Here is a 21890-nt window from a genome sequence, read left to right as displayed (position 1 = left end):
CGGAGGCGATTCCTTCGAAGGCACCTCCGAGGGCCGCATCAACAGTTGTTAAATCATGGATGTATTATAAGGAAGTTAAGGTGTTATAAGCATGGATGTAAATGGGACGGTCTAGCCTTAGGTGGATTTCCTGGTTGCGTCATCAGATGTTCCTGCCTTAGAGAGGCGGGGGGGGGGGATACTAAAGCAAAAAAATAATTTTATTTTTATATTTATTTGTTATTTATATTTTGCTGGAGGAGGAGGAGGAGGAGAAGTGCCTCTGTCCGTGTCGGAAGCTGATTTATCTCCGGGCAGTAGAGCCTTGCTCAGCGGGCGTTTTTTACGGACAGCGCCGAGCTGGCTGTACATTTCCATAGCTAGTATGTTAGGTGGCTACGTGTTAGCATTACTGACGTCACGTATTATGAAGGAAATTAGGAGATTTTAATGTCCCTCTAAGTTTAACATATCTGGCGTTTGATTTTCAAATGAATAAAAATCCACATTAAGTTAAATCAACGCTCCGATCTCCACTCTGTGCCGCCATTATGACAATTATTTTTCAAGATCGTGGACGCGTAAGGAATCTTGGGAAATGGAAGGCTGCGAAGGATAGTAGCGATGTGTCCTCCAAAAAGAAGGAAAAGAAGGCCGCCTTTGTTGGCAATGTAAGAAGGAGCCTTCGAATTGGGACCAAATAGGACAGCCTTCACACATTGCTGTGACGTAATCGGTTTCGAATGCATCCTCCGGAGGATGCATCCTCCGGAGGATGCATTCGAGGGCTCTGTTCAAAATGCTCAGGTGTCACGTGACTCATGGAGGCTTCGAATAGTTCCCGGAAGTCATTGGCGGGCCATTTGAATACAGGGTGCGTTCCAAAATCGCATACTTTTTCTTTTTACTTTTAGTAGGGACTATGGCTGCCCTTGCAAAGTATGTAGTCAGAAGCAACAGAAAAAAGTGATTGTGTACAGTACTGTAGCTTATTTTGTAGCTGAGGCTTTAGCATGCTCATGGATTTTTAAAGCCTTGATAATCAGCATGCTTACAGTGGTGCTACTTTTGTACAGACTAATGTAGCATGGCTTGCTGTTCTCTATTGGTTTAATGGTGTATTTAGTAAAATGTTTAAAAAGTAATTAATTTTCTTTTGGAAGGCCATCATACATGGTTACAGAGTCTGTCCTTGCAGGAGGTTGAGCAGGTGTATCTCTCTGGTCCAGTTTAGGATCAGAGGTAAGGACAGAGAATGTCATTTTTAAATAAATATATAAAATTAATAAAATATTTTTGTTAAACCAGCAATGATTATATTGTCTGTTTTATTAATTCAGTGAATCAATAATCATCGTTTGCTTGTTGTTTTTTGTGTGCAATATATATCTTTACTACTATATCTTTACTCTTTACTACACTCCTCATTTTTTTCCCTGAGTATAATTAGCTAATTCTGCTAATTATACAAACTGCAAGACTTGGTGAATTGCAAGGCGGAGTAGTATTTGGATGGAATAAGTGTTTAAAACCCATAAGTACTTGGAAGAAAGTAGTACTTGTGGAATTAACCTTTAAACCCATAAATACTGAATCAAAGTATTTGTGTGGAATCAACCTTTAAATATGAAAAATGAGTCAAAGTATTATTTTGGTGGAATCAGCCTTTAAACTATAAAAAAATTAGTTAAAGAATTATTTGGGTGGAATCAGCTTTTAAATATGAAAAATGAGTATGAGAAATAAGATATTTTTCAAATGTTTTATTATAATAATAATAACAAGTATTACTATTTTTGCTAATTCATGGGTTATTTACGCTTGTTTCCCATTTCCTTCTTTTTAGGTCAATGTGCTCAGCTTTCAAAGCGATAATGATCAAAAAATGTAATTACAGAACTCTAAAAAAATACTGCCAGAAGCCACTCCACATAATGAATATTTTTACTTTTGCTAATACCTGTGGAGTATTTTTAAACCGCAATATTACTACTTTTAATTGATTAAATGATTTAGAAACCTCTTTCACGTCTGAAGCTTATTAAACTATGAAAACTATATATTATTATAATAATCATATATTTTAAATTCTGCAACAGAGCGATGGTTATTTTAAGCAGGTAATTTTCTGTATATTTTATTTATTTTTCATTTCCTTTCCTTTTCTCCCCTTTTCTGTTAATAATTTTCTTTTTTTTTTTTAACTCTTCTTCATATTAGTATAATGCTTTTATTTATTTTATTTGCTAATATATGGGTTATTTCTTCTTAAATTTTCCATTGCCGTCCTCTTAAGTCACCATGCTCAGGTTTCAGAGGGATAATGAGCCAATGATAACGAAACGCTGCCAGAAGCCTCTTCGCATTATGTATATTTTTACTTTTGCTAATACCTCTGTAGTATTTTCAAACGACTTTTACTTAATCAAATGACTTCTTTCCTCTTTATTCGTCATTAAACTGCGCTGAGCTCCTCTGTGGGACTTTCCTGCAGGAAGAAAAATAGAGCGTCTTCTATTTATGCCCCTCCCCCTTTACCTAGCAACGGTACATTCTTGAGTTCTGATTGGCTTAACTCGCGTCAGTCACGGTTTGTAACAAGTTTGGTTGCAGCGTCGCGGTTGTTGATGTAGCTGTCAGAAGTCAGACAACAACAGAGGACAGCTAGCAGGTAAGAAAGGACATAAAGCTCCGTTTATACGAGTAAATGCGATTAGCTGCAGTTAACATGCAGCTAACTGGAGTGTAGACGCTCAGAATATCTTAGATATTTAAATTAAAAACATTTAAAAAAAAGGGGGTTTTCGTTGATAGTCTTCGCCGCTTCTGTGTTAGTATCATGTCAAATTGATTGTGTTTAACTGGGAACTCGTGAGCAGCATGAATGGAGCCACTTGTTCTTCATTTATTAAGAAACAGCCTCAGTTTTATCGTCGCCACAAGGTCTCTGAGTGTAATTGGAAGTGGAGAGTTGACTGCTAACCTGAGACGACAGCTAATGTGGTAGCTTAGCCGGTGACAAATTAGTATAATCAGCTAAACCTTACAGGTAATTGTTTCTAACTGTGCAGTTTGTAACTCTACTAATCCAACCACGAATTAGAGACTACCAGCAGCTGTTATATGTAACATCCGTTGCGTTACACCTGTTGATATTCTTGAGAGGTAACATCGTGTCTTGGGGATTGAATAAATCATTCATTAACCCTTTATCACCTGGATCGACATCAGTTTTCTTGTGCTGTATTCAGACGCCTTTCACGAGCATTAAAATCTCTGAAACTTGAGGAAATTTTTCTGATTTCTCCATTTAAAACATGGGGAAAAAACATAACGTGCAACTTAACATAACGTTTTTTACTAATTTTTTGTTAAGTTGCTTGTTGCCATCTTCTCGTGTTTTGGGAAGAAATTAAGCAATTTGCTCAGTTGTCAAAGGGTTAAAGTTGACAACCATCCTACAGACTGTGATAGAGCAGGGCAGAGTTTAACATTTCTGCATGTGCTGAATACAAAAATCTCCTTTTTTATATCAGCTGGAGAACACAAAGATAAGATTAACCTTATTGCCAGGCCGATAAACAAATAAAAATCGGCAGACACCTACAAATTTGCAGAATCTGGAGAGACATGTGTTGTGTACATGCTGACATCTGACTGTTCTTTGTTCTTAGGTGACAATGCAGTTCCTCGGCCGGCTCTTGGACACTGTGTCCTCTGTGTCAACTCTCTTCGCCAACCCCTACCGGGTCAGGGATGTGCCGCTGTCCGACTACGCTGGAGGAGGCAAAGTCCTTCTGAAAGAGGAAGGACGCATGATCCTGTACAAAAACACCCAGTGCCAGTCATGGGACTGTCTGCTCATGTGCCCCGAGACGCCAAATGTCACTCTGAGGTCAGTATTGATCAGAAAGAGTGGTGTGATATGTTAACTGTGGCTTAGTGTAGCCACCGAACTAGGTTTACAGGGTTACCACGGATCCTTAAAAAGTTTTAAAAGGCATTGAATTCATTAATCTAAAAATAAGGCCTTAACTGGTATTAAATTGACTTACATTCAGATTTTAAAAGTCTTAAAAATGCTCAGACATGAGAAGCAGGATTTTATGTATTTCTGACATTGCCAGGAAAAAAACAGCCAGAAATGCCAGATATTTCCCACTTATGTTGGTAAACCAAATAGATATTTTAATGATAACATAATATGTTCATTGTCTTCCATGTGGTCCACTCTAAAAAGGGTTGTTTTTTTCAACATTTGACATAGATAATCTAACTTTTTCAGTGGACAAAAACTCATGTCTTATGATTTAATTTAGATCACTATTGACATGCACTACTACCCAACAAAGCAGCTTAACTAGATGAAAGTTCTTAATCTTAAATGACTCAGTGCTGGGTCATTCAGACATGGATCTGAAACACTCTGTTAAGCAATGAAGATAAGATGGTTTTACAGTTTACCAGAACTGAGAGCAAATGTTTAGTCTGTCAGAAGGAATTGTTGTTGATGTAAATTTGGAGTTTAGCGGAAAAAAGAAACATTACTATCCCAACAAAATTAACACAAGCATTAAAAAAGCAAAATGTTTTTAATAGCTTCTAAAATGTAAAAATTACATCAAATATTTACCACTGAGTGAGGTTACATGGACATAAATAATCTGTTTATGAGGCTCATCGTGGTTGTGATTATGTCCAGGATATTGTGTTTACCTGAGCACACAGAAATCAGGTTATTTATATTCCCCGTATACATCCTAGTTTCTTTCAGCGTTCTCCAGTTAGCATATTTGGGTTTCTCATAAACAGAATATGGTGTTACATGCTCAAACACATAAACAGGATACTTAAAAAGTTAGTTCTGTCATTCATACTAGTTCCATATTCCCAGAGTTTTGGGCACTTATTCAGATTTCCTCTGGCTCTTGTGAAATGACGCCTTGTAATCATTGCACCGTGTGACCCAGGCTGTTTCAGGTGGGGTCAGAGGAAGACGCCATGAACTGGTTCCCCCAGTATGCCCTCAAGCTTCGCCCTTTCTATGAGACACTTCCTCTGAAGGCTGAGACCACGCAGCCAATAGTGGACTGCATCCGGAGCCACCCAGACTGGAGCTCTGCCCACGTCGCCGTTGATACAGGGCTGAGAGACTGTCTCAAACATAACTATGTCCAAAGGTGAGACGGAAAGTGCCTGAGAAAAATATTTAGGACTTTTTCTTAGAGCCCAATATGATATTCTTTTAACATTATTTATAAAAGAAAGATACAGATCAAGTCTTGTCATTTTTGCTTGATAAATCACTTAAATTGTCATATATTTAAATGATTATCAAAATTGTTGTTGATAAGTTTACTAACAATCCACAAAAGGATGAATTGATGAATAACTTCCAAACAAGTTTCTGACTCAGGGCAGTCCGCCCAGAGGTAAGTGCTTCAGGATAAAGCTGAATGAAAAGTGGATTATGATTTAGTAAGCCTATTCTCCAGAGGCATTAATTGTTAGGCAGTCAATATGAGACCAGCCAGCTTAATGCATATGACCACATTAATGCCATTAAGTATTTATAATAAGTTAATCACGACAGGACTTTAAAAGCCTTCTGCCTGTTTTACATGGTTTAGCCAGCTAACTGCAGATTACTGACATTACTCATTTGCCACGCAGCAAGTAGTTTTCATTAATTTCACTATAGTTTGATAGAAAACACAGAGAAGAACCATGAACGTTGTGAAAATGACAATTGAAGTGACAGTTAAAAAGGTTGCAGTAGTAAGCTTGTAGTCTCAGATCTGGGACGTTAGAGTTACTTTCATGTGAAAAATTAAAAATCTGTCCCCACTTGAACTGCATTACCACATTATTGCAACATTACTTTGTCAATAAATTGAGCTAACTGTTCACTGCAGGGGTTTTCCCAAATGTCTCATTCAACTCTGGAGCTCACTTTCATTCTGTAGTGGTATGATTGGAAAACAGTGGCTTGTTAGAAGCTGTTATGTTACTCAGGGTTGCAACAGTAAGAGATTTTCATTGTATAGAGAAGAAAATATTGTGCTTTCCCTGTATCACAGTATTACAGAATTCATATTGTAATTAGGAACAATGACCCATAAAATAATGTAAACTGAACTTTTCTTTTCTTTTTTTTTGGTTGAATAACCGTTTTGGGACAATATTGAAACTTGAAGCCAGTTTTTTTCAAAAAGGAAGTATGTATAAAAAGTCTCCCTTTTAAAAATAGCTAAAATAGAGATGCCCATTAGCTCACCTGGTAGAGCGGAGGCCCTATGCACTGAGGTTGTGTCCTCGCCGAAGCTGCTGAAGGTTCGACTCCAACCTGCTTCTGTGCATGGCTGCAAGAACTTAGAGTCTTCAACAAAAACAAAGCAAACAAAAAAATCAATAATCTATGCCTCTCTCTATCCATTAATGTAATCACTCATGTCATCTTTCTGTTTTTTTTAGTCAGATCAATGCTCGGGATGCCTCAGGTCAGACGCCGCTGCACCTGGCGTGTGAGCGTGGCGACTCTGCGTGCGTGAAAGAGCTGTTGGAGGAAAGCCAGGCTCGCACTGACATCAAGGACCGCAACGGGGAGACCCCCATGCACTACGCTGCCAAGCAGGATAGTCCTGCCATCATCCAGGTGAGACAGGAGACAAGACACTGGTACATTTCACATTATCAAATTTCCTTTTTTTCTTTTTTTCCTATCTTCATAGTAACACAATTTCCCTCCCTCCACTTTCTCGTTCAGGTCATGTGCTCGCGGTTGTGTCCAGGGGTGAACGAGCTGAACAACAACGGGGAGACGCCGCTCCACGTGGCCTGCCGTCTGGGACGTGTGGAGTCCGTCAAAGCTCTGTTGGAGGGGGGGGCCAAGTGTGGTGTCGTCGGTGGCACTGGCTACCCCATCCACAGTGCCATGAAGTACAGCGAGAAGGGGTGAGTAGGGTTAAGGGTAAGGATCATGACTCACAACATGTTTTGCTGCTGGGGTTTCTGTAGGTTGTAATCAGTCAAGGACAGCCTGAATTTAGGCGCTCAAATGAATGATTTTTGATCATTATGCAGCATCCAAAGTCACTGAGATAGAACAGCATCCCTGGAGCTGAGAGATGTCTGTATTTTAATCAGTGATTCTAAAAAAATCACATGGTTTTGGTTTATTTATGGTTCTCTGCTGCTCCTCCCTCATCATAAATAGACCTTAAGCTTCAGCTAATTGTTTCTTTTCTTATGAGATTTTGCAATATACCTACAGACCCAGGCTTAATTTACAGCACATACAAGTAAAAAAAAAAAAAAAAATTCTGAAGAGTGCCTTTGCGAGTAGATTCAGTAGACTTAGAAGTGATACTGAGCCTGTTAATGGTCTGTCATTAGGGAACTGCTGAGGTTATTAAACTGATTCTCCACAAATTAAGGAGGAAGAAATGAGATGCTTTGTGCTGAAGGCAGAAACAAATTGGGCCTTTTTAATGGGTTACTAAAATTACCAGCGTGTAAAATTTAAGAGATATTGAAAGATGCACTTCAGTTATTACATAATATAGAATTTAACAGTCTTTCTTTATTGTGTGTTTGACTATCAGCTGTGTGGAGGAGATCCTCAAAGCGGACCCAGGCCAGCTCCGGGCTGAGGACTCCATGTATGGAGGGACGCCTCTCCACTGGTCCAAAACGGCTGAGGTAAAAAATATTACATCAGAACAGAGATCCATCATGAACTGTAAATATTAGTAGAAAACATTCAGAGAAATTTCTGTTTTCATGTTTTGATGTGATGACAGTGACTTTTGTGCCTTTGTTAAAGAGATAGTTCACCCAAAATCATAAAATGCTTTAACTTTTTTTTTACCTCTTACCTGTGGTGCTTTTTATCAGTCTAGATTGTTTTGGTGTGAGTTGCAGAGTGTTTGAGATATCGGCCGTAGAGATGTCTGCTTTCTCTCCAAAATGATAGAACTAGACGGCACTCGGCTTGTGGTGTTCAGAGCGCCAAAAAATACATTTGATAAACTCAACAGCAATGTCTCTTTCCAAAAATCATGACCCAGTTACTCAAGATAATCCACATACCTTGCTGTCAGCCGTTACATGTAGGAACTATTTTCTCTCTACCAAACTACACCTGCCAACTCCATAACAGTGCAAAAGGAGGCATGCATCTACTCATGGAGGAGGGGCTCGTGTTCGTGACAGAGCAAGTTGTGAACACTGATGCCGTCCTCTTTGGCTGAGCTGCAATGTTAGGTAGCTCAGTGAAATAATAATGCTGAAATAAATGTTTCTTTCTAACTGCCAGATGTGTCGTTTGCTGCTGGAGCACGGCTGTGAAGTGAATTACCTCAGTAAGACTGGAGAGAGCCCCCTCCACATTCTCACCAAGAAAGGCCGCTTTGAGGCGGCGATGGTGCTGCTCACTCACGGGGCGAACGCCAACCTGAAGGGCCAGGATGGAAACACGGCCCTGCATCTCGCTATGAAGGTGTGTGTATAAGATATCATCTCCGTCTCGTTTCATTTTCCAGATGAAAGGAGTACTCTCTTACTGATAGTGAAAATGGTCATGAAAGGGAGGAGACGTGTTTGCAAAGTGGTTGCAACACAGTGTTTGGAAAAGAGGAAGAAGACTTAAGATTACAGAAGTTTTAAAATCCCAGACAATTACGAAATGTGGTTGCATCACGGATACAGTATAAGGACACACTTGACATATCTGCTTCTCTGTGATAGCGTGCATGCTTACACTGTAAGATGTTAGCTCGCTGTCACACTTATACTGAGTTTTTGCTGACATTACATGAGAAGCAAATGTTCGTAATCAAAGGAGCACAATTCAGATTTTCTTTAACCAGAAAAACTGGGAAAAAATGTACTATCTATGTTTTACACTCTGTTTTAACTGTGCCATTTATGAAGTAAAAAAAAAGAAAAAAACAGCCAAAAAACAGATTAATGACATCTTAAAGAGCAGCCACAGCTGTTTTTATTTTTTATTTTTTTGTCATTTTACTGTATAACTGTGGGACTCTTTATCGCTCTCTCTCTGTTCATTAGATGGACCACATAGAGCTAATTAAAGCTCTCATTGTTTTTGGGGCTGACGTGGAGATCCACAACGACTTAGGAGAAACACCTGGACTCATCGCTGCTCGCACCAGCAAAGGTAAGAGAGAAAGAGGGTATAGAACTTTAAAATTGGACGTAAGATAGAGACCCTTTAAGGCTATGAGGAGATGAGAGGTAAGGTGGCAAGGAGGTAAATGGAGGATGAATTAAAGGAAGAGAAAGAGGAGGCAAATGACAAACAGTTATGAGATTATGGAACTTAATATGCTCGACCTAACAAGTCAGTTTGCACTTTATTATAACGCGTAGCCTCGCTGAAATGCATGTGTTTCGCCAAAGACATGAAAGCAAAATGCATGAAAAATGGATGAGTGATTTACAGAATCACAAACTTAAGTATTCTTAGTGTCTTGTCTTAATATGTGTAGTGCTGTTTTGCAGCTCCTGCGACTAATACATTGTTTAGACACTGTTTATTTTTGAAGCCCATTATAAAAAAAATCACAGTTTGCCTTAGAGGGATTTACAGCGACATCCCTCACAGTGACTGAGGAAAAATCCCCCCCTCCAAAAAAACTTTAATGGGGGGAAAAAACTGTAGAAACTTTGTTTCACTGAGGTGTCTGCTTAATATATTTAGAAAGATATGGGTGAGAATTACAGCTCTGCAATTATTAAAAGGTCTTTAATAAAATACCATAAACAAATGCTTTCAGTATGAAAACATTAAGCCGCCATCCATTCGAGCGTACCCAAAAAGTGCTGTCAGGCCCAGTGCACTCAAGGAGCCTAAAAGTAGCGCACCAAAAGCACCTGAGTGGTCTCTGTCCCTGTTTTCCCCACATAATACACACATTCCTCTAACAGTAAAACAGTGCAAACAAAAATAATAACAGTGCATATATAAAACAATACCAGTGCCAATATTAAAGATTTGAAGAAAAGCAAGTTAGATTGCACTGATGGCTTACTGCACAGATGCATAGATTATTGCACAGAGTTCTTATGGGCCATTAACTCTGGTCTGTAATGCAGTTAAAGGACACACATCAGTATGATGCATAACTGATTCACTTTCAGAGCATTTTGGCTCGAGACCACAACAGAGACAACTGATCTTTCTGCAGTTCCTGAAGGCTGATAGAAATCGCTGACCGTAAACACGGTTCCCAAGCACCCTTAAAAAGTCTAAAATGTCTTGAATTCACTTATCTAAAAATGACGCCTTCATTTGTTTAAATGAAGGCGTTAATTAATCTTTCGAAAGCCTTAAAAATGCTTAGATGTGGGAAATACGATTTTTTTTGATGTTGCATTATAAATATTGAATATAATTTGTAACTTTAAAAAAAATAATAATTTTACCGTATGCCTTTTGCACTGACATCACCAAAAAGTCATGTTTTATGTTACAATTGATAACAAAATTCTGTATTTGATGCCAGTCCGTATTGTTTTTTCAGTTTTGTTTTTGTAAAACTGGTCTTAAATTTAATTAATACTGCCACTAAAAGAGTCTTAATTCTCACTTGCCTTTAGCTGTAAGAATCCTTTATATAATCCACCCTTTAAAAGAGCTGAAGGGAAAACATTTGGAAATTTCACTTTGGTTTCTTATGAAAGATTTAAACAGTGTAACTTTCACGTTTCTGTTCAATAACATGATAATTGCATGAGCATATTTGTTGTTTGCACATATATATGATTGTTTATGCACTTGATGCTCTGAAGCAGAAATGGTAATAAAAAGAGTTTGTTATCATTTATTGATTGAAAAATGCATGATAATTGCTAACAGCTGGCTGACGTGCTTACTTTCTCTCTTCCTCTGTCTTTCTCTCTCCGTCTCCCATCTATCTCTAACTTTATCTCTCTTTTCTCTCTCACTGCTTTTTGTGTGCATGTCTAACATGTTGACTTGCATGTGTGTGTGTGTGTGTGTGTTTGTGTTAACATGAAAGGTCCTAATAGAAAGATACTGCTGGACATGCTGTGTAGTGTAGGGGTCCAGCGGTGCCTCCCACCCTCCCCCGGCAGTCCTCCCCCCTTCTCCAACACGGCCAAACCTCCAGGCAGTGCAGGCATAGGTAACGCCAACATCCCTCTGTCTGCCCTCCCTTCACTCTTTCAGCCTTTCTTCCATTAAAAGTCTGACTTTGATTCATCAAGGTATCATGTGCACTGGGTTTTTTTTCATTTTCCATTACTCTGCATTCCTCTTTTGTTTATGTTTACTGAACATTTTACAGTTGCGACAGCTGATCTCATTCAATGTAATTTATATTTTCTAGCGGTTTAAACTTGTCATTAATCTATAAAATGCCAAAACCCATACATAAAAGATGGGTTTTAGTTTTCTTTTGCATTCCAAATAATATAGACTTATCATTAACAGTTTAATAATTTATGTGTCATGTAAATGCTGTAGAAAAAAACTTATATTGAAACTTCAATACAAAACCAAGACAAATATTGGAATATTCAATGCCAATTTTGATATGATGGGTTAATTTTGACATTGGGGGCTTATAAGTTCAAATGACAGTAGAAACACTAACTTATTGATAAGATATACTGCAGTTGGTAGCAGTGTATCTATACTATGGGAAAATAGTATAGAAACTTATTAAAATACTCAGAATCAGTATGTATCAAAAATAAGACTTGAGCCATATCAATGACAGAACAAGTTCAGAGTTTTCTGTCAATTAAAAGTGCGATGTTACTTGATTTATCAGCACAGACTGAAAGAAAAAAAAATGACGAGGTGGCATAGCCCTGCACCAAAAAACTTTTTATAAGCAACATACTGTGGTGAGAACTGCTATGCTGATAGTGTTTGGACAGTGAAAGAGTTATAGGTAAATTGTTTGATCCATTCTTTTATAATCGCCTCAGTTTTATTTCTTGAACTATGAATAAAGAAAAAGTCATTTCATGAAACGAAATGTTTTTTGTTGGACATTGAATCCATACATGACACTTTCTGTAAAACTCCCATGCTGCTTGTAGAAAACCTAGTCACCCCTTTCCTTTTCCTTTATATATACATTTGATGCCATGTGTTGGTCTCATATTAACAGTTGTTGTAATTGGCTGACAGGGTTTGAAGAGATCATGTATATGGGGGCTGCAGTCACTGCAATGAGCAGAAGCACATCTGAAGTAGACGGCCTCAAAATGGAGAAAAGGAAGTGAGTAAGAAACTGAATGATGACATTTGTAATTTTATTTATGAATATTTTCATATTTTTATTTTATAAATATTGCAACTCTGTTGACAGAACTCAGTCAAAGATAATTTTTGATCCTCTCCTCTGCAGGATGGACAGACTGCTGTGTCTGGATGGTGGAGGTATTAAAGGCCTGGTGTTAATCCAGATGTTGATTGCTCTGGAGAGAGAGGCTGGTCGACCCACCAGAGAGCTCTTTGACTGGGTGGCTGGCACCAGCACCGGGGGTATCCTGGCCCTCGCTATAATCCATGGTGTGTGTGCATTTCCCTGATATATATATATATATATATATAAGATTATTTTTTGGCATTTTAGCCTTTATTAGATAGAACAGATGAATAGCGTGAAAGGGGGAGAGAGAGGGGGGACTACATGCAGCAAAGGGCCACAGGAGTCAAACCTGAGGCCGCTGCAGCGAGGTCACTGCCTTCATGGGGCGCCTGCTTTATCAACTCAGCCACCAGATGCCCCTCCCTGATATTTTTACATGTTTATTGTTGCGTAGCATCAAAACAATAATCATGTTTTTTTTTCTATTTGAAGGTAAGTCCATGGAGTATCTGCGCTGCCTGTACTTTAGGATGAAGGAGCAGGTGTTCAAGGGGTCACGGCCGTATGAATCAGCACCGCTGGAGGACTTCCTGAAAAAAGAGTTTGGGGAGAACACTAAGATGACAGATGTCCGATACCCCAGGTAACTTGTCAAGTTTAATATGTCCACTAGGCGAGAAAAGCGTACAGAGCATGGATGTATAAAGAGCTGTGGATGCAGAGTCGCAGGCGAGGCCCCGTTCATTCCTATGAATGGTGTATCGGGGCTCTTGAAGCCATAAAAATGTTTTTCTTTATGGTTGTAAAATTACCTGCATCCTCCACATCGTTGGGCCCATAGCGCAAATGCATGATGCCCCCTGGCATCATGTTATGTACCTGGATGTTGTAATTCCATGTTTCACTGCTTTGTTTGAAAAGATGAAACCACACCTATATTTATACATGATGCACACCAATAGACTGATGAACTCTATGGTGGCAGGTGTGGTTAACGATCTGAACCACTAAGGCTATACCTTCTTATCAAACTTTTGTGGCATAAAATGTGCAGATGTTACCTTTTTCCTGCATGAGCTCTGAAACCACTAAAAAACACATGAACCAGATGTTGAAAATGAACCAGTTCTTTTGTTAATTTGGTGCAAATGCTGATTCTCTTTTATTAGCATAAATGTAGCAACATCTGCCTGCATTTCACCACTCACGCCCTTTTTCCACTCATTTATTTGTCTGTTCAGGGTGATGGTGACCAGTGTTTTAGCAGACAGACACCCAGGCGAGCTGCACATCTTCAGAAACTATGACCCTCCCTCCGTCCACAGAGAACCGCCATATGCCACCACTGCCACATTCAAGCCCCTCACTATCCCACAAGGTACGACAACAAATAAAGCTACTTATGTTGACCAACTACACTGGTGCTCACTGGTGCTGTATTAGAGATTTGGTGCAGTGCATGGTGCTACCACTGGATGGCATCAAAGTAAGCAAACCCTACACTTGGTGGCTGTAAATTCTGGGATTGGTTAACCTGAACAGTAAAAAAAAAGTAACACGCTGGTCATCATGTCCCTGAAGTGTGTTGTTTGAGTGCCAAACGTGTTGTTGTTGCAGGATGGGAGGATGAGGATGTGTTGGTAGTAGGATACACAGAGGAGCCGACCAGAAAGCGTAGGAAGTTGACAGATGAAGGTGTGTGTCGGTGTGAGTGAGAGACCACAAGTATTTGAAAGGAACAAAAAATATTAGGTGTTTCACTCACAGTTTTTGGGCGACACCTCACAAATTCACATTTTTCCATGTTTAAGAGAGTACTTCAATAGAGAGTCTTAAAGATGCTGGTAGGTGTGTTTTGTTACCTTTAGACAGAGTCTGTTTTTCTGTGTTTCCAGACATGAGAGTGGTATCGATCTTCTCATCTAACTCACAGCCGGAAAGCCAATAATCGTATTTCCAAAACTGTCAGATATTTTTCTATGTGATTGCATGTCAAATACATGCTTACTTTTATTGTAATAGCGCAGCAGCAAAAACATTTGAGCCCTTTGGCCCTTTAAAACATGGATGAATGTGAGTGTTTTGTGAATACTAACAATCTGTCTCTGCAAATAGGTATAAATGTTCCTTTATTCCATGTGAACGTAATTAACATGCACAGTTCTTAAGTTCACTATTTTTGTGGCACTTTCAGACTTTTAATTATTGGAAATGACTTTAATCACTCCTTTTATTAACTTTTTTATATTTTAATTACTTTTTTTAATGGTCGACCAAGCTCATTCATTTTGACACTTTTAGTTTACCTTCATTGATGCTTTTACCCTAAGTTTTACTGTTGATCGGAGGTGCTTTTAATCAAGTTTGGTTGTGTGCTGCTATGATGTTCTATGTGCCCGTTTAATGTATTTTTAAATTGTTTTGTACCGTCAGCTGCAGATCAAATTTCCCCTTTAGGGACAATAAAAGCTCTGAACTGAACTGAATTTGGAGGCTGAAAACCTGACTCTTACTGTCTTGATAAATGTTTCATGCTTTTTTAAAAAAAAAATGTTTTAAATGGTGTCTCCCCGTCTTTATACCAGAACAACTTGTGTGGCGAGCTGCCCGCTCCAGCGGCGCTGCTCCCACCTACTTCCGACCAATGGGCCGCTTTCTGGATGGAGGGCTGCTGGCCAATAACCCGACACTGGACGCCATGTCAGAAATCCATCAGTATGATAAAGCTTTAAAAGCTGAGGTAGGCAACCTGACACCTTCTCCCTAACTCTTCCATTAAGTTCACATTCAATAAACTCATGTTTTTTATTAGATAATTGAATTGTCCACTCCTGTTTTAACCTGTTTTAACCTTCCTTGCTATCAGGGCCGTGCAAATGAAATCAAGAAGTTGGGTATAGTGGTCTCCCTTGGTACAGGTAAGACACATCATTATATCTGAACATGTTAAATTCAGCTTTTTAACCTTCTTGTGAACTGAACTAAATTAAATTCAAAACTCAGGGTCACTCTCTGAATCTTAATGTGTTGTTCATTCATAATCTACAATCAGTTTGCACTCTGCTTTAGTATTACAAGGTGCAAGTTAAATTTTTAAAATTTAAAGTGTATCCTTGATCCTGCTACATCTTGTGGAGTTGAAGCAGGAGTTGAGGAGTCTCACAGCCTGGGGAGAAAAGCTGCTCCGTAGTCTGGTGGTTCTGCAGCAGATACTGCTGTATTTTTTCCCAGAATGCAGCAGGATGAATGGACTGTGGCTTTGGTGGCTGCTGTCTTTCAGTATCGTTTGGGCTTTGTGCAGACAGAGTACTGATGCTCTGTAGATGGGAACCTGTGATGTTCTGGGCAGTTTTAATCACCCGCTGTAGAGCCTTCCTGTCCTGGGCCGTGCACGAACCATGCCAGTTAGTGATGTTTCCAGTCAGTATGCTTTCTATTGCTCCTCTATGGAAGTTAACCAGGATCTTGCTCTGAAATTCAGCCTTTCAATGTTTCCGTAGCAAGTAGAGCCTTTTGTGTGCTTTTTTTAACCTGGGTGGTGATGTGTGATGATCATGATAGGTTCTCAGTGTTTCTAATTCAATGAAACCTGGCTGTTCACCTGCTCCACCTCAGCTCTGCTGATTTAGACAGGAGTGTGTGTCTTTGCCCCCTTCTTTCAAAAGTCAACAATCAGCTCCTTGGTTTTGCTGACGTTGAGCAGTAGGTTGTTCTCTGTGCACCACTCTGCGATATGAACTATAATATAGCTGATGATGATGGTGTTGTCTGCATACTTCACATACTTAATATGGAATTTGATTATTAGTATATTTTATGAGTACCGGTATATAATGTTGTTTTTTTTTTAATTTATTGGGCAAATACAGCTACGTTAGGACTTTGAGATGGAAAAAAATAGTTTCCTGATTTCTCCTCATGTTGTCTCACTGCACTTACGCTGCTTTTAAATTTGAATAAGGCGCTCAGTTTTTTTTTTTTTAGGGAGATAAATGTTCTAGCAAATAGTGTTTAGACTTGACAGTGTATTAAATACCTAAATAACTGCAGCATCCACAAGCAACCATATCTCATGTTATGAATGCTGTTTATCCAAGGTGTCTCATGCAACCCTGAATTCCCATTTTTTTTAATAATGGGAGGCTAAACAGGAAAAGTCACACAGCACATTGTAAATGACTTCTGTGCTCCTGTTTGTTTTCAGGTAAACCTCCGCAGGTGGTGGTGAGCTCTGTGGATGTTTTCCGACCCTCAAACCCTCTGGAGCTTGCTAAGAGCTTCGTGGGAGCCAAGGAGCTGGGCAAGATGCTGGTGGACTGTGTGAGTTTGTGAAACGGCACTTTGCACCTCGGTTAAATCAATGACTGCTAAATACTCATAATCCTACTCTACAGCAGAAATGTCTAATTTCATATCAATTGTAATATTTTCCTTATAATTCGTACATAATAACCAATAACAATAACTTTTCAGAAAGTGTTGTGCTGTTTTTAATCCTAAAAATGTCTCTCTCTGTGACTGGACAGTGTACAGACTCTGATGGCTGCGCAGTGGACCGAGCTGCAGCCTGGTGTGAAATGATCGACACCATCTACCACAGGTCAGCTCACTCAACATGCTGCACTTTCGCTCTTTTTTCCTGCTAATTCTGAGTCAGTCTGCCCTCATCATTTTGCTGTCTAAGCATTTTAATCACTCCATCTCCTCTCTTAAACCTCTTTGGCCCACACGCTTCCTTTGACGTGGTTTCATCTGTCATGATACTAATACTGCCATGTGCAGTGTTTGATGACACATACCAGAGAGATATGGACAGACACACAACGTAAAAAAAAAAAAGAGCTTGCACAATCAAACTGGCAATAAAAAAGATGATTGAGAAATTCAGGAAACTTCTATAATAGTCAGTCAAGCTGTCATGCTTTCATAGTTTTAACCAAATGTTATGACGCTCCTTCTCAAAAGACAGTCTGGACAAATACCGGACATCACTAGAAAAACATTACATGAAATGATAAACACAAAATATTTAAGAAAATATATCTTATTCCATTCTTAGTAAACAATACAGCGCAACATATCGTCATGCATTTTAATGCCTCCGTGCCAGCGACAGTTATTAGGTTGTCTATCTGAACATCTGTCTTAAATTATAAAGAACGCCTTGAGGGAGTTACTTCAAATTTGGCACAAAGGTCTACCTGCACTTAATTATGAGCTGATTAGTATTTTGGTGGTTGGAAGTCAAAGTTCAAGGTTACTGTGACCTCAAAAATCATGTTTTTGGCTGTAACTCAAGAATTAATTCATTAATTATGACAGAATTTCACACAAATGTCTACTAGGATAAAAATATGAAGTAATGACGTTCTATATCGAACTTCACTGTGACATCAAAATGTTTTGCAAGGACCCTTTTCTGGCCGTTACTCGACATTATAACTCAGAAACAAAAGGGGGGACATTTGGTGAGATACTGAATTAGTGACACCAATCTTAAAACTGTGCTGATGTAGAGATCTTCTGTGCCAGGTTGAAGATGTGTGTGAAGCATCAGTGTTTTTACAGATATAGATGTAAACTGTAAGTTCTACTTGACTGGTGTGTGAGGGCATACACTGCAAAGCAGTGATTCTAGTTTATTATATTTTATTTAATTATTTGTGAACAACATTGCACAACCTTCGTCTTACCGTCCTGCCACAAAAAACACATTAAAATGTATCTAATATTGCATCATTAATTTTAAAGCTCTCTAAAATAGTTTGTTTTTTGCGCAGATTGAGTCCCCAGCTGTCTCAGGAGGTGATGCTGGACGAGGTGAGTGATGCGGTCTTGGTGGACATGCTGTGGGAGACCCAAATGTACCTGTATGAGAAAAGGGAAACCCTGCAGTCCCTGGCAAAGGTGCTGCTGGACAAATGAAAGCACAAGAAAGTCACAAGGAGAGGCTGCGAAAATGGGACTAAGAGCGCTGAAGAGACGGAGAACACGAGAGCAGAAGAGAGTCCTGTGAGTGGAGCCAAAGAGCGCTTCGATGGAGCTCAAAGATTAGCGAGCCATGTGTCTGATTCAGGACTGTAACGTCTGTGTTGGTGTGCTCTTTCTTTGCTAGAGACGACGTGACCACAGTGACTCATGTTTCTGCTAAAATGTCAGCACTCAAATGAGTGAAACAAGACAGGAAATTAAAAGTAACAAACGACTGACTTGATGTAGCCTCCAGAAAGGAAAGTTTTGTAGCATCGTGCGACCTTATCACTGACCTTCTCACTATCAGGGTTCATTAAGTTTGTTTGTACATAAACAAGTGAAGGAGTTTATGAGGCTTTCTTTTCATCTTTGATATGTGAATACAGAGGGAATATAGAAGGAGGTGGTATTAACCAAGTCAAACTGAAAGAAACACGCACACTGACTGTGACACTGTCAGTTAACCGCTGCCCTCACCCATCCTCTCAGTGTTGCTTAACAAGTCATAATAAGTTGTCATTTGTGGCTTTTTGTGTTTTACTGGAATTCCTCCTTATCTTGTTCCTCTTTCTTTCACAAAAACACTCATGATTGAGAGATTTCCCATTGCGTCATATGATCAAAGAGACCATGCAGCACCAAATAATCTGCAGTTAACTGTAGCAAAGCTTGGGTGATGACGATAATGGACCAGTTCTGCCTTATGTGTCTGGGACCCACATTTGAACCGACTCCTTTTCTCCATATTTCCATGCCTTTACGATGTAACTTATTTATGTTGACTTTAAACTTAATATTTTTAACCTCACACCCAGTGATAACTCGCTTACAACCTCTCAGTCAGCCGGAAAAGTGTCTTGAACACGTATTCAACACACACTGTTACAACTGGACTTGAAACTGGACTTGAATTTTTAACTTACTTGAAAGGAAAAAAAACAGAAGACTCACTTGCACAACGTAAACTAGAAGTTACAAATAATTTCCTATGTTTTTTGTATTTGGATTAATTATCTAAGTGTGTACTTCTATGGTAATAAAAATTATTATTATAATTATTGACTTGAGTTGTGTCTGTGATATTTTTTTCTCATCAGCCCCTATCTTTCTTGAATATCTCGCTTTTCATTTCATCAATCTGGGCCCAAATGCTTCCCAATATATAATATAGTAATTAGTGTCCATCAAACAATTCAAAAATACAAGCACAGGACTGCATCAACTTTATTTAAAAGTAAAATTCACCACCAAAACTCTCAAAACATAATTATATGTTGCTGTAGCTCTCTGATTGATTCAGGTCATTTTTATTACTACTACTACTACTACTACTACTACAGCTCATAATAATCATAATAATAATTGTAGTAATAACAAACTGATTTATATAATACTCTTCAAAACATGCTACAAAGTGCCTCACAAGACAATAAAATTAGACAATTTAAGCAAAAGTAAAAAATGAGGTGATTGTGAAAAAAAGTAAAACAAAGTATTAAAAACAAATACATATAAATGCATTATATCTAACACTTGGCCAATAACATAAATGATATTGACATATTCACTTTTTTTCCCACCTAATATTAGAGATCATCAAGTTTCTTCTGTGGTGGAATCAACATCACATTATGCATACTCATCATTATACATTACTTATCCTAATGACCCGCCAGCAGATGGAGACATGAAATACAATGCTTTTCATTGTATGCAATATTTATTTATTGTGGGAAAAAAAACCCCAAACAATATACAATATGACAGTGCATCCTGACACAGACACATTCAGGACATATGAAAATGCCATCCAAAAAAAGTTGTTTTTTTTAATTTAAATATATTGTGTTTTTTTTTTTTAATCTATAAAATTAAAACTTCCAATGCTGTGTTTGTAGAATAAAACAAATACGTTTAAAAAAAATATATATATTTTCAATTAAAGTCTCATAAGAAACTTTTTTTAAATATAAAAATAGTCTAATATATGAATAAACGTAATTTATATTGTTAACAAATATACAGTAGACTTAATGAGAATTTAGCGAATGAAGCATAAAAACAGGATTACGTTGCCTCTGTACGTGTACTCTGTCAATGACAATAAAGTTTGATCTAAACTAAGAAAAAAAAGAAACCAAAAGCATCATGGTCCCGGCTTCGCCTCGGTTCGGGAGACCGACGTTACCTCTTACCTGTAACTATTTTAAGCCAACGTTGGGATCAATGTGGTCACTTTTGGATCATAGGGGTTGTTACGAAAATCATGTAGCTGCTCTTATAAACAAAAAACCCAGCAGAACAAAAATATCCGGATTAAAGACGACCGTTAGCGAGCTAGCTAACGCGGATAACCGTAGCAGTGGCGAGCTAACAATTTTCTGTTGGGTGAGTATTTCTTAATCAGTCGTTCACTGGTTTTGTATAACTCTCGGTCTCCTATTCACGGACAGATTTACGTGTTAAGATAAACTACTATCTTAAGTCTGTTTTATTTAAATACATTGTAATTTTAGAGAAAGACGTATTTAGCTTGTCTGTTGCTAGCATGATTTATTACCAAGTGCAGTGGTTGCTTAGCAACAAAACCGACTTTAGCTCAGTTAGCAGCTATGCTACATCAAACTAGCAAGCTAATTTTCAAGAAATACAGACGCTGGACATAATATCTTTAACAATTTAGAGCGTTCATGCAGCAATACAGTGCTCATGTAGTGAATGTGTATTTTATTTTATTATTTTATTTTTATTGTTTAACAACGTGTGTTTTTAAGCATAAGTGCTAGCGGACTTTTTTCACGGCAGACATTTTAACATGACATCGTGGGAATTAGTAAAAACACAGGTGTATTCAATAAGATTAATGATAGCCAGTGGTGGAGGAAGTACCTCAAAGCCACACTTGAGTCAAAGGACATATCTCACCAGAAAATGGCTTTGGTAGAAGTCACCCATTGGAATATTATTTGAGTAGAAGTCTTAAAGTATCTGATATTCAGTGTACTTATGTATCAAAAGTAATTCCATCATATTAAATGTACTTAAGTATTGAAACTAAAAATATTGTTAAATGCTCGTTTTAAAAAAGTGAGTTGTCATAATTATGACAGTTAGTTCTTCGTAACATACACCACCTTAAAAATGGAGCCAATATTACACTTGTATTAAGACAAGGTCTTAAACAAAGTGTATTTCCCTATTTAACTGAAATGCTCAGGGGAAAAGGAAGTGGACTAACAGTACATATTTTAAGATATGTACTGAAGTAAAAGTGAAAGTTGACAGAAGTATAAAAACTCAAGTATCGTACAGATGCTCCCAAAAAACTGATAAGTACTTTTTGTGAAGTATCAGTACTTTGTGACATTTTTGTCATAACTTAACCCTTTGCAACCTGCAGCAACATTACTTTTCTGTGCTGCTTTTAGATGCCTTTCGCAACATTTGAAACTTTGAACCCCAAGCAAATTGGTGCAATTTCTTTCAAAAAAAACGTGGGAAAAAAGGCAATGAGCAACATGCTAAGAAATGTTTAACAAGAAATAAGTAGAAATAGAAGAAAATAAT

The 21890-nt window shown here is 38.3% G+C and overlaps 2 protein-coding genes across 7 annotated transcripts in view; both read left to right on the top strand.

Annotated features, from left to right (window-relative positions):
- Positions 1–2515: 2515 nt before the first annotated feature.
- pla2g6 (phospholipase A2, group VI (cytosolic, calcium-independent)) lies at positions 2516–19385 on the top strand. Of its 4 annotated transcripts, none has more exons than XM_042485415.2 (19): positions 2516–2650; positions 3654–3874; positions 4950–5159; positions 6454–6634; positions 6746–6933; positions 7584–7680; positions 8297–8479; positions 9052–9160; positions 11025–11150; positions 12167–12257; positions 12387–12550; positions 12843–12993; positions 13592–13728; positions 13968–14045; positions 14936–15090; positions 15217–15268; positions 16555–16670; positions 16877–16950; positions 18131–19385. In XM_042485415.2, the coding sequence occupies exons 2-19, from the start codon at positions 3660–3662 to the stop codon at positions 18273–18275; spliced, it is 2472 nt and encodes an 823-aa protein (XP_042341349.1). In that variant the 5' UTR covers positions 2516–2650; positions 3654–3659; the 3' UTR covers positions 18276–19385. The 4 variants fall into 4 exon arrangements, with proteins under 4 accessions (XP_042341349.1, XP_042341352.1, XP_042341351.1 ...); XM_088074355.1 differs by lacking the exon at positions 2516–2650 and adding an exon at positions 3008–3028; XM_042485418.2 differs by lacking the exon at positions 11025–11150.
- A 367-nt stretch (positions 19386–19752) lies between these two features.
- The window catches only part of LOC148190046 (uncharacterized), a 36891-nt gene continuing 34753 nt past the window's right edge, over positions 19753–21890 (top strand). The window contains exon 1 of one of the 3 annotated variants that reach the window (XR_015775859.1): positions 19753–20711. Coding sequence is in view for 1 of the 3 variants with exons in the window: in XM_088074408.1 (XP_087930534.1) it covers positions 21394–21410 (17 nt within the window). In the remaining 2 variants the exon portion in view is untranslated. The other 2 variants (XR_015775857.1, XM_088074408.1) reach the window with 2 other exon arrangements.

The sequence above is a fragment of the Plectropomus leopardus genome, chromosome 3 (assembly GCF_026936395.1).
Source record: "Plectropomus leopardus strain MGB_pleo_1.0 chromosome 3, ASM2693639v1, whole genome shotgun sequence".
Classification (NCBI taxonomy): domain Eukaryota; kingdom Metazoa; phylum Chordata; class Actinopteri; order Perciformes; family Serranidae; genus Plectropomus; species Plectropomus leopardus.
Note: the sequence above shows the minus strand (reverse complement) of the source record. Positions and strands in the feature narration are given on the sequence as shown.